This window comes from Suncus etruscus, chromosome 15 (assembly GCF_024139225.1).
Source record: "Suncus etruscus isolate mSunEtr1 chromosome 15, mSunEtr1.pri.cur, whole genome shotgun sequence".
Taxonomy (NCBI): Eukaryota; Metazoa; Chordata; class Mammalia; order Eulipotyphla; family Soricidae; genus Suncus; species Suncus etruscus.
The window spans coordinates 77,277,350-77,289,321 of record NC_064862.1 but is presented as its reverse complement, the minus strand read 5'-3'; the positions used below and the strand labels follow the sequence as shown (position 1 = coordinate 77,289,321).

Sequence of the window (11,972 nt, the reverse complement as noted above, 5' to 3'; positions counted from 1 at the left end):
GGTGCATTTGCTGCCATTTATATTCTATAGAAAGTTTACATGCCTTCTATTTACAGTGGGGCAAGTGCTTTTTTTAATCTTTAAAAAAACAAAGATCAAACTCTTAGACATCTCTGAACAACACAAACTGTATAACCATACAGATTATTCAGATACAAACTGTATTAAATACAGTTTTCCCCACTCCATCTCCTGATGCAGGACCCGTGAATATAAGTGTATCACAGTTTGATAGCATATCCATATTAAAAATAAAATCACAGTATGATTTTGTCTGTAACTAGAAACTTGAAGGGACCAAGCTGACAACTCAGACTTCGATATCATAGTCAAGACAAGAGACGCCGTATAAAAGTGTTATGTAATAAAAACATACTGGAGGCTTTACAAATAATGTGGGATTATACATTCATAATGTAAATACTCATCATAACTGGTAAATTGATTGGAATAGTTTCCACAAAGTTCAAAAACAGAACCTGTCTATAAAATACATCTTCAAATCTTGAATACAACTAAAATATGAAGCAAATTAGTTTCTAGTATCAGACATTACAGGAAACAGACATCTCTCAAAAGTCTAGTTGAGAGCGTGTGAATTCTTTAAATAAGTCTTTAAATTAAATATACACACTGTCAGTTTGTACTTTAGTCATTCCATGCTTTCCCGGTTGGTCTGGAACCGGCTGTCTAACTTGGAGAAGGGCATGGAATTCGCGGGATCAACCTGAGTCTGTGATTAAGCAGCATTGAGATGTTCTAGTCCAGGGCGTTATTCAGTGGGATTCTATACACGGACTTGACAACTGTCAGCAGTTGTACAAAGTGTTCATCCATTTGGAATAAGGGCAATTAAGAAAAGGTAAAAACTAAAAAAAAAGTTCTCCATGGTAAAATCTGTACAGTATTTACTAAAGAAGCACCACGCAGATTTGAACAAAGTTATTTTCTATATTTATAATTTAAGCTGGGTTGGGGATGGCTTCTGTTGAACATGTCGAACCTGAAAAGCAAGAGGCAGCAGCATTAATGCCCCAGTGTGGGCTCCTGGAAAAATGTGGGCATGAATATGCCCACAGAGCCCCAGCTGCTGCCACGCCACCTCCCTCCTCTGTCATGTTTGGGGGGGGGGTCCCCCTGAGTGTAGACACACAGAACTCATCTAGTAACTATGAACCAGCCCATGCTGCCCTGAGGACCGGCCAGATGAAGCGAAGGATTGAGGGACAGGGCAGGCACAGGCCCCAAGGCCCATCAAGCAGAGCCAAAACAGGGCTGTGGGGTGAGGCGGCACTGGTCAGGGCTTGCTTACTCCCTGACAGGAAGGGTCCCCATGGGCCCAGCAAGTCAGTAGGGGTGCTGCCCTTGCTAGGGGAGCACATCTCTCCTAAGTCCTTGTGTCCCCTGTTGTGGACAGTCACAAAATACACAGGAGGAGACAACTTACCATAACTAGTGAAAATTTTGTTGGAGGCTGAGTTCAATCACCTGGAAAGCAAAGATTAGGAAAAGGGGTTTAAATGCTGCTTTTCCACAGCGGCAGTGCCCAGATTCTGCACTCGATGCTCACTTCCTTGAAACCCTTCTCAGACTTGGGTTCGCTGCTGTCAAGTAGGCTGGCAGGGGACCAGTGGTGGCTCACTCTCCCCACCCATGGTTTTTACTAGGATAGGAGACTGGAGACAGTGATGGAGTCAGGCAGAGGCACCTCTGCTTTTTCAGACTTGCTTCATTCCACAGCCACCCTGCTTCGTGTGGGAGCAGCAGCGGCAGCAACTTTGGACGGACAGGCGCCTGGGCTGCAGAGCTGAGCACAGAGGGGTTTCTCTGTTCCAGACACTGCGCCTCCAAGCCCCAGACCCTCTCCTGAGACCCAGCAGTCTCTACTCAGTGCTACTGCCTTCAGTGTCCCCCACCACCGTGCTCTGGAATTCCAAGAGGAAGTGAAGTCCTGTAGAAGCAAGCAGCTTGGGTGCGGCCTGACACCCCTAAATTCACACCATATTGAGTTTCGGTTTTTACTCAAAAAAATAACACTGTACAAGAGTATTTGTTGAAACCAACTGAGAAGCCCAAGTCTGGGCCAGCACCAGGCCAGCACTTGAGCTGCAAGTTCCAGAGGCTGGTTCTGTCGGATGCCATGTCTGTACCTCAAGGCTGCCGTCAGGGTTGGGGTTCATGACGGCCAGCCCCACCTCCACCCCCTGTCCTCTTACCCTGGCCACACTCAGACAGAGGACACCTGTCAGCCCTCCTTCCCATCCGGAAGGGTTTGGTTCTGTCAAGGGCCGGGCCATCGGCAGGGGGTAGCCCCCCATCAGTCCTGCGGAAGAGGTCAGCAGACTCTGGCCCGGAGGCCTGTGGGAAGTGCCCCAAGTCCTCTGACCGCCTGGAGTGTCGCTTCTTTTTCTTCTTCTTCTTCTTGTGTCTGTGGAGGTCTGCATCAGAGTAGGCGCCAGAGAGGTCGGAGTCTGGGGGGTGCCTGGGGAAAGTAGCCAGAGCTCAGACACATGGGAAAGTGGGTCCCTGACCACAACAGTGCTGCTCACCAGTCTCTGGGCTCAGAACTGAGTTAGGATGACACAGGGTGCTGCCCACTGCCCTGGGTGTGTGTGTGGGGGGGGTGTAGAAGCTCAGAATTGCCCTGTTCTAACCCAAACTGGTGCTTGGAACCCACTGGGCCTATATTTCACCTCACCTCAGTGCCTGGGGCATTTCAAGCAAATACTGCCAGGTCTGTACTTTACAAAGACAGGGCTGAGATGGAACTCAGGTGCACAGGATCTGCATGTTTTAGGGCTGGCGTGGAGCCTGAGCAGCCCCCCCAAGAGGCAGCACAAACAGTTTCCAATTTTGTATTGAGAAGTGGAGAAAACTAGCAAATACAATGCAGTAATTGTGTCATTAATGATGTTTGGAGGTAATGACTGGTTTCTAGAATAAAACACTCAGGTCTTCCTTCAGAACCAGGGAGCTTAGCTTATGTCATTCTACGCCCTGAAAAGAGATTTATATTTTATGAACAGTTGGTCAGTGAAAGAGAGAGACTGGAATGGGATGCTAGAATGTTTTCAATGAAAGACAATTTGGTAAATTAAGCTATCTGTGGGGAAAACATGGCCAATGCAACTGAGGTGGTGGGAAGCAGCAGCTGGGAGGGCTGGTGCCTCACAAGGCAGGACCCTCAGCAGCACCTAGAAAGACGACACCATTTCAAAGCTGTGTCAGTAGGAATATAGGAGCCTCCAAAACAGTCTCCAAACAGCCAAGTTTTACATATATATATATGTAAAAACAAAAATTATCAGGGGCTGGAGCAGCTATAGCAGGGATGGTGGCTCTTGCCTTGCATATGACTGACTTCTGGGTTCACCCTCACCCCAGATTGTCCCATATCCCGCCAGAAGTGATTCCTGAGCACCACCAGACGTGGCCCAAACATCAAACAGAAGGAAAAAACCCCTATCATTGTCCGATTTCCCTGCGTGCTCTGGCCCCTCACCTGGAGTCTCGAGTGCGGTGCTTGTCTTTGGATTTCTTTTTCTTCTTGGACTTTTTATGCTTCTTCACCTTGGGCTCTTCTAAAGGGCCCTTGGGCATGCTCCTCCAAGCTGGCTTCTCCCCATGGCTGTCAGAATCCTCCAGGCTGTCGTGTCTCCGTTTCCGGGGCTTCGTGTTCTCGGGCCCCCGGAAGCGGTCAGAGAAGTCACAGCTGCCTTCAGGTCCAAGTGCCATTTTCTCATGCAGGTACTTGTCGGGGTAGAGTGCGGGGCCTGTGCGGGGGCTGCCAAAGTGGCGCCGCTCCTTGTCACAGGCCTTCCGGCCTCGGTAGGGGTCCTTGTGGGGCCTGCTGTACTCGTACTCATACTCGCGGTCCCCATGGAAGGCTTTCCACTCCCGCATCTCCCGCGGCACATAGCCTGCATAGCGGTCATGGTAGTAGCGGCACTTGCCCCAACGCGCCCTGTCAGGGTAGTACTTCTCCCGGGCCCACATGTGCTCGCCCTCGGGATGGTGCCGGCTCCAGTCCTGGTCTGAGCTGCCTCTGCCACGGCACAGCTGGTGGCTGAGCCTGCCCAGAGAACGCCGCTCAACTGGGCTGCCTCTGTCACCGTGGCTCCCACTGCAGTGCTCCAGCCGGTGACGCTCCTGCTTAGGCCGTTCCCGCTCGGACCCATGCCGCTTTTTGTGGTAATGGTCCTCCGTCTTGCTCCGACTCTCCCTTGCATGCTCCCCACTGGAGGACCGGTCTCTGCGGTTCCGGTAGTGGCCTCGATCTACTTTCCGGAGGCTACTAATTCTCTCCTTAGCTGGAGATGGGTCCTGCCCCCGATGTCCTGCCTGGTTCTCTTCACTGCTCTCGCCAGGGCTCGGTTCTGTGCCCCCTTCTGCAGGGCCTTTTGCCGGCTTGTCCAGAAGGGATGCAGGTGGCCCCTCGACTCTCAGCCCGGTGCCCTGCAGAGGGGCCTCGGGGGCAGCAGGGGTTCCCAAATCATGGTCTCGGACCATGTACACCACAAGCTGATGGCCGCAGTCCACAGCCTCAGGGCAGGTTGAGGGTGTGGGACTCAGCTGCCCCACACAGCCCCCAGGCACCAACGGCCGGAGTGGGCTCAAAGAGTTGGTCCCTCTGCTGTCCTGGCCTGCACTCAAGTCGTCTGTGGTGCGCCCGGGGTCACATGCTGGCAGGAGCCTGTCCTGGGCCGCACATGGGCTGGCATCAGTGGCCATGGGCTCGGCACTCTCAGGTGCTTCTTTGGTGGCAGAGACGCTGGGGTCAAGAGGCAGCAAGGCCATCTTCAGCTGGCTGCTCAGACAGGCCGCTGGCTCCGGGGGCTCCCGGGGCACAGGAGGGGAACTGCTGGCCTCCAGCTCTGCATAGGAGTCCCCTGGAGGGGTTTCCTCTGCCTGGCCAGGACTGCAACAGAGAAACAAGTCATGAGCTGAGAGCAACATTCCACAGGGGCCCCTAAGTATACCTCTGGTCATGCGCACAACACCTCTGGGGTAGCAAATGTGTTTCTGAATGTTCATTAGCTTGGGCACTGCCCGCCACAGCCCCACTCATCATCTTGGGTATTCATTAGAACTTGGGGACCAGATGTGGTGCCCAGATCTGAGTCCCTCCCATAATTGCATGCAAGTGCATTTGCCCCTGGACTAACTCACTGGTCCATGATTCTCAACCATGTCAGATAAAAAAAAAAATTTAAATGATCCTAAATAAGTTTTTAAGAATTAAATTCGGGACCTGAGTGATAACACAGCAAGTAGAACATTTGCCTCTCAGAAAGCCAACCCAAGTTTGATCCCCAGCATCCCATATGGTCTTTTGAGCCTGCAAGGAGTAACTTCTGAGTGCAGATCCGGGAGTAACCCAAGTGATGCCAGGGGTGATCTCAAAACAAAAGCCCTCATAATTGTACAAAAAGATGCTGAGAAAGTATTTGATGAGATTCTAATCATGATACACAATATCAATAATTAGGGCCTGGACAGTACAGAAATCAAGGTACACCTTTGCATTCAGCTAACCTTTGTTTGGTGTTCAGTGCCACGCAGTCCCCTGGGTATGACCCTGAGCCCCTGAACATTTTGTGGGAACATCCCTGTAGGCTTAGCTCAGGCTGGGAACGCCTAGCAGCACCAAGTCCACAGGCCCTGAACTGACCTGCTGGAACTCACCTAAAGTGTAGAGCCTCAAACAAAAAATTAGAGCTGACTACACAAACTCAACCCAATAAAAGTCTTATCTGGTAATCCAGACTCAATCCTGCAGGAGACAAGAAACGAAAAGCTTTGCTAAAATCAGGAATAAGGCAAGAATACCCTTGGGCTGGAGCACAGTGAGCAGGGTGCTTGCCTTGCATGTGGACAACCCGGGTTTAAACCTGGCATCCCATAGAAGTCCTCCAAGCTTACCTCCAGGAGTGAGCCCTGAGTGCAGAGCCAGAAGTAAAACCTGAGCATCAGGGCAGGAGAAATAGCACAGTGGTAGGGCGTTTGCCTTACATGCAGCCAATAAAGGATGGAAGGTGGTTTGAATCCTGGCATTCCATATGGTCCCCCGAGCCTGCCAGGCGTAACCCTGAGTGCTGCTGGGTATGACCCAAAAAACCAAAACCAGGGACCAGAGCGGTAAGGCACTACCTTGCTGGCGCCAGCTTAGGACTAATTGTGGTTCAATCCCCTGGCGTCCCATATAATCCCCCAAGCCAGGAACGATTTCTGAGTTCATAGCCAATAATAACCCCTGGGCGTCACCAGGTGTGGCTCAAAAAAACAAAACCAAAAACAGACAAAAAGCCCTGAGCATCACTGGTATAGCCACCCCCCAAAAAATGAATATTTATTGACTCTCACTAGTACGATTTTTTGGTTTTTGGGTCACACTCAACAGCACTCAAGGGTTACTCCTCAGAAATCGCTCCTGGCAGGCTCAGGGAACCATATGGGATGCCGGGCTTCGAACCACCGTCCTTCTGCATGCAAGGCAAAAGTCCTACCTCCATGCTATCTCTCTGGCCCTTCACTATTACTTTTCAAGAGGTCTGGAAGAGGGAGGGAAGGGAAGGGAAGGATGAATATATATATAAAAGGAATCCTGATTGGAACAGAAAAATCTGCTACTGTGGGTGACATAACGTCTAAGCATCTAAAAATAAACCCTAAAGATTCCACAAAATAGGGGCCAAATTGATAGCACAGTGGTAAGACGATTGCCTTCCACAAGAAGTGGGCCGAATCGATAGCACAGCGGTAAGACGATTGCCTTGCATGCGGCCAACACAGGACAGACCCCAGTTCGAATCCCGGCATCCCATATGATCCCCAGAGCCTGTCAGGAGCAACTTCTGAGTGCAGAGCCAGGAGTAACTCCCAAATGCCGCCGGGTGTGAACCAAAAACCAAAACCAAAACAAAACGGAAAAAGAAAAAATTGGAAATGAAGGGAGTGGAACAATAGTATATTGGGGAGGGTGTTTGCCTTGCATGTGGGTCCCCCAAGTACCACCAGGAATGATTGCTTTGGACAGAGCCAGAAGTAACTCCAAAGCACTGTAGTCCAAAAATAGAGTGGGAAAGGAGGGAGTTGTGGGGTATTGGTGGTGGGAAGACTGCACTGGTGAAGGGAGTTGCACTTCTTTTTGTTTTGGGGGGTCACACCTGGCAGTACTCAGGGGTTACTCCTGGCTCTATACTCAGAAATCGCTCCTGGCAGGCTCGGTGGACCATATGGGATGCCGGGATTCGAACCACTGTCCTTCATGCAAGGCAAATGCCCTACCTCCATACTATCTCTCCTGTCCCAGGGTTGTACTTTATGACTGAAACCCAACTACAAACATGTTTGTAACAATGGTGCTTAAATAAATATATAGATACTCCTTGCTTAACGACCTACCTATTTAGCGACTGCTCGCACTTACGACCATGACCCATGACCATCTCTTCACTGTTATTTTATTTTAAATATCCCTTTTCCATCTTTTTTTTTGTTTTGTTTTGTTTTTTGGGTCACACCCAGCAGTGCTCAGGGGTTACTCCTGGCAGGCTCAGGGGACCATATGGGATGTTGAGACTCGAACCACCGACCTTCTGTATGCAAAGCAAATGCTTTACATCCATGCTAGCTCTCTGGCCCCTCCTTTTTCTATCTTGTACACTCTACAGTACAGTACTGTAGTCTTTGGTGCTTTAATGTACCTACTTTACTAACTTTATGTTCTGTAATATATTGCAGTACTGTGTGTAAATTACACAACCTATGCAAATTAAAACAAGTGCAAGTTTTCAGTTTGATCTTTCTCGTCCTTTTACTTATTCAGAATACTGTGTTGTCAAGTACTATGCATATACTGTACTACTGTATACAGTACACACAATTCCTCACTTAATGGCCAATTAGCTTAACAACCAAATGTAACTTGATTGTTAAGCGAGGAGTATCTGTATTTATTTTGGGGGGGGGTCACACCGGCAATGCTCAGGGCTTACTCCTGGCTCTACGCGCAGAAATCTCTCCTGGCAGACTCAGAGGACCATATGGGATGCTGGGGTTCGAACCACCGTGACTTCTGCATGCAAGGCAAAAGCCCTACCTCCATGCTATCTCTCTGGCCAAATATATATATATATTTTTTGGGGGGGGGGGGGTCACACCCGGCAGTGCTCAGGGGCTACTCCTGGCTCTACACTCAGAAATCGCTCCCAGCAAGCTCGGGGGACCATATGGGATGCCAGGATTTGAACCACTGTCATTCTGCATGTAAGGCTAATGCCTTATCTCTTTGCCATCTCTCCAGCCCCCTATATTGATTTTATTTTTTTTTCCTCCCTCCCTCCCTCCCTCCCTCCCTCCCTCCCTCCCTCCCTCCCTTCCTTCCTTCCTTTCCTTCCGTCCCTCCCTCCCTCCCTCCCTTCCTCCCTCCCTCTCCCTCTCCCTCTCTCTCTCACTTTCTTTCTTTCTTTTTTTTTTTTTTTTTTTTGATTTTTGGGTCACACCCAGCAGTGCTCAGGGGTTACTCCTGGCTCTATGCTCAGAAATCGCTCCTGGCAGGCTCGGGGGGACCATATGGGATGCCGGGATTCGAACCACCAACCTTCTGCATGCAAGACAAATGCCTTACCTCATGCTATCTCTCTGGCTCCCTCTTTTCCTCTTTTTCTTTCTTTACATTTTTTTTCTGTTTGTTTTTTTGGGTCACACCTGGCAGCGCTCAGGGGTCACTCCTGGCTCTACGCTCAGAAATTGCTCCTGGCAGGCTTGGGGAACCACTTGGGATACTGGGACTTGAACCACCGTCCTTCTGCATGCAAGGCAAATGTCCTACCTCCATGCTATCTCTCCAGCCCCATACACTTTTTATTCTTTAATAATATATTTATTTAGTGGGACCAGAACAGGCGTTTCCTGGTCCCGCTCAACTTCGGGGACCAGAGTCAATCAGTCAAACTGGGGACCTCCAGGCTACCCGCCAGTGTCATCCTGCCCGCCAGTGTAGACCTGATGCTTGCCACCCATAAAGGGTGCAGTAAGGGCGCCTCCTTGGAGCTGAACCAGCTAGACCTGAAGCCTCACGAGGGGTTGCTCTTCCACTTCCCACATGTGGCCTGACCATAGTCCATTGTCCCTCTTTCTAGCTCCCTTATTTCTCCCTTTTTTTAAGATTTTTTTTTTCATGTCACACAGGAGAGATGTGTTTTCTTGCTTCAAAAAAAAATTTTTTTTATTTAAGTATCCTGATTACTAACAAGCACCAGTACAACATTCCTACCACCGATAAAGATATTAATAAAGAAAAAAACAGTAAAAAAAAATTGGGGGCTGGAGTGGTGGCACAGTGATAGGGCGTTTGCCCTGCATGTGGCTGACCTAGGGTGGACCATGGTTCGATCCCCCAGCATCCCATATGGTCCTATGAGTCAGGAGTGATTTCTGAGTGCACAGCCAGGAGTAACCCCTGAGCGTCACTGGATTTGGTTCAAAAACCAAAAAAAAAAAAAAAAAAATTGCAAATGAAAAGAGTGTCAAAAGAAACAACACAGACACACAAAGAAACAACACACAAATGTGATTGTATTTGTGCATGCAAAAAATAGGAAATAGAAATTAGGGTCAAAGTCCCAGTCTTTTTTTTTTTTTGGTCTTTGGCCCACATCCATTGGTGCTTGGGTCACTCCTGGCTCCGCTCTTAGAAATCCTCCTAGCAGGCTCAGGGGACCATTTGGGATCTGGGAATTGAACCTGGGTCTGTCCCAAGTTGGCCACATGCAAGGCAAATACCCTATCAGTTGTACTATCACTCCAGTCCAAAGTCCTGTTCAGTTGTCAGGAAGGGCAATCATGTCCCTCCACTATCCTAAAGAAAATGCTAGTATTCTGTAGGGTTCAGAACCCCCAGGAGCTGCGACCTGGATTCTCCCATCTTACCTGGCCTCCTCTCTAGAGCTTTTTTCTCGGCTTCCAAGCTTGAAGGTCTCTAAGATTTGATCTTCAGGGAGAGGTGGCAATGGAGCAGGCATCAGCTGAAAACAGAGAAATAGCTGTTCCCACTCTGGTTGTCACTTGGCCGGACAGGCATATATGCTTCCCCGCCAATACATGCACAACCATCCCCCAACGCTCCTCACCTTTCCAGGTAAACCATTGGCTTTAGAGAAGGGACTTTCTGAGTGCAGTGCAGGCTGGGCTGGGCAGGTAGGCCCATCCAGGGAGAGCCCTCGCTCCCTTGGGTCCCTGTCTGGACGGGTAACACCATTCAGTGCCATGGTGTCCCGGAGCTCTAGCTGACAGGCCTCGCTGGCATCGGCGCCCAAAGATGGCCCCACACCCAGGCCATTCTCCCTGCCCAGGCCCTTGGCCTCCTCGTCAGACTCCTCAGATGACTCGGCTCCATAGGGGACCAGGATGCTGGCGTGTAGCCTGGACTGACCGTTTACCACCGGGCGCGGGCAAGGCTCAGTGGGGCCAGGTGGCTTCGTGGCCCTGCTAGCTGTGGCACTCGAGGTAGACTGTGCTGCAGAGGGGCTGGGGATGGTGGAGGAGGGGGTAGGCTTGTTGGGGGCTTCCAGGGGGTTGCCCAGAAGGCCGGACTGGGGCTGCCCAGGGCGTGCCGGTGATTTGTTGTGAATACTGATGGTGATCTTTTGCTTCTTGGGGTGCTCCGGAAGAACTGAGGACCGACTGACGGGCCAGTTCTGAACAGAGGTTGAAGCACTGACGGGTCCAGGCCTGCCGATACTGGAATTTCCATTTGGGCTCGACATGGAGCTGCTGGGCGCCTCCTTGAGTGGCCCCGTCCCATTCAGGTGTGGTGGGTTCTGAAAGGAGGAAAATGGCTGTGAGTGCAGACAACACCAGGCCCTGCCTAGACCCCAGACACGCGGCACACACACTGCACAGTTCCCCACTTCCAGGCAATTAATAACTAATAGGGATGACCCAGTTTTGTCACCACATGACTTTTCTTTCTTGGTTTTTGGCCACATCCAGTAGTGCTCAGAGATTATTCCGGCTCTGTGCTCAGAAATTACTCCTGGCAGGCTTGGGAGACTATATGGAGTGTCAGGGACTGAACGCAAGTCAACTGTATACAAGGTAAGCACTTTACCCACTTTACCCTCTCTGGTGCTCCAATTTTTATTTTAGTTCAGTTTTGGTTATTCTTGGCTGTGCTCATGATCATTCTTGACAGAGCTTGGGGAACCATCTGGGGTAGCAGGAGTAGAACCCGGGTAGACTGCATGCAAGGCACTATTGCTCAGGCCCAGACTAACTTTGTTCTGCCTTGATGGAAAAGGCATGAGCAGACCCCACTGGGCACAGATACCCAGGCATCTTCTCTGCTGAAATTCCCGGGATCCTCAGAACATGAGAGGGCACCTAGGAAATAGACTGCTGTGGAGCTCCCTCCCTACTTGCCAGTTATGGGGCCATCAACAGGCAGTCTCAGTGGGGACTGGATAACAGTTAATTTTTTGTTGTTGTTGTTTTGTTTTGTTTTTGGGGGGGCACACCTGGCAGCGCTCAGGGGTTCCTCCTGGCTCTATGCTCAGAAATCGGTCCTGACAGGCTCGGGGAACCATATGGGATGCCAGGATTTAAACCACTGCCATTCTGCATGCAAGGCAAATGCCCTACCTCCATGCTATCTCTCCGGCCCCAACAGTTAATTTTCATTTGACTTTTTCAACATTTCCTCAACTATTTGCTAGGGTTGCCAACTTGCCACCAGAAAAATGGAACCAAATACACTCAAAAAATTAATAAAATGCTCCTCCCAGGACATATGTAATCCATCGCTGTCAATGCCACCCTTCAGCCAAGCCCAGTATTGCCTGCTGCCTGACTGGCTTCCAGGACAGAGAGCTCAGGGCTGATTGGAGCCTCTGAGTCCAAGCCAAGGTCTAGAATAATGGGTCAGTGCTGACAGAGACAGGCTGGGTGCCTACTATGGGCAGTGAAAAGGA

The 11,972-nt window shown here is 50.2% G+C and overlaps 1 protein-coding gene across 1 annotated transcript in view; it reads right to left on the bottom strand.

Moving 5' to 3' along the window:
- Positions 1-2: 2 nt before the first annotated feature.
- USP42 (ubiquitin specific peptidase 42) overlaps positions 3-11,972 on the bottom strand; it is a 204,892-nt gene continuing 192,922 nt past the window's right edge. Inside the window, exons 15-20 of the mRNA XM_049788571.1 lie at positions 10,134-10,823; positions 9,934-10,028; positions 3,503-4,918; positions 2,217-2,482; positions 1,448-1,488; positions 3-1,003 (exon numbers count right to left, since the gene is read on the bottom strand). Coding sequence (XP_049644528.1) covers positions 1,481-1,488; positions 2,217-2,482; positions 3,503-4,918; positions 9,934-10,028; positions 10,134-10,823 — 2,475 coding nt within the window. The 3' untranslated portion in view covers positions 3-1,003; positions 1,448-1,480. The remainder of the gene's footprint in view (positions 1,004-1,447; positions 1,489-2,216; positions 2,483-3,502; positions 4,919-9,933; positions 10,029-10,133; positions 10,824-11,972) is intronic.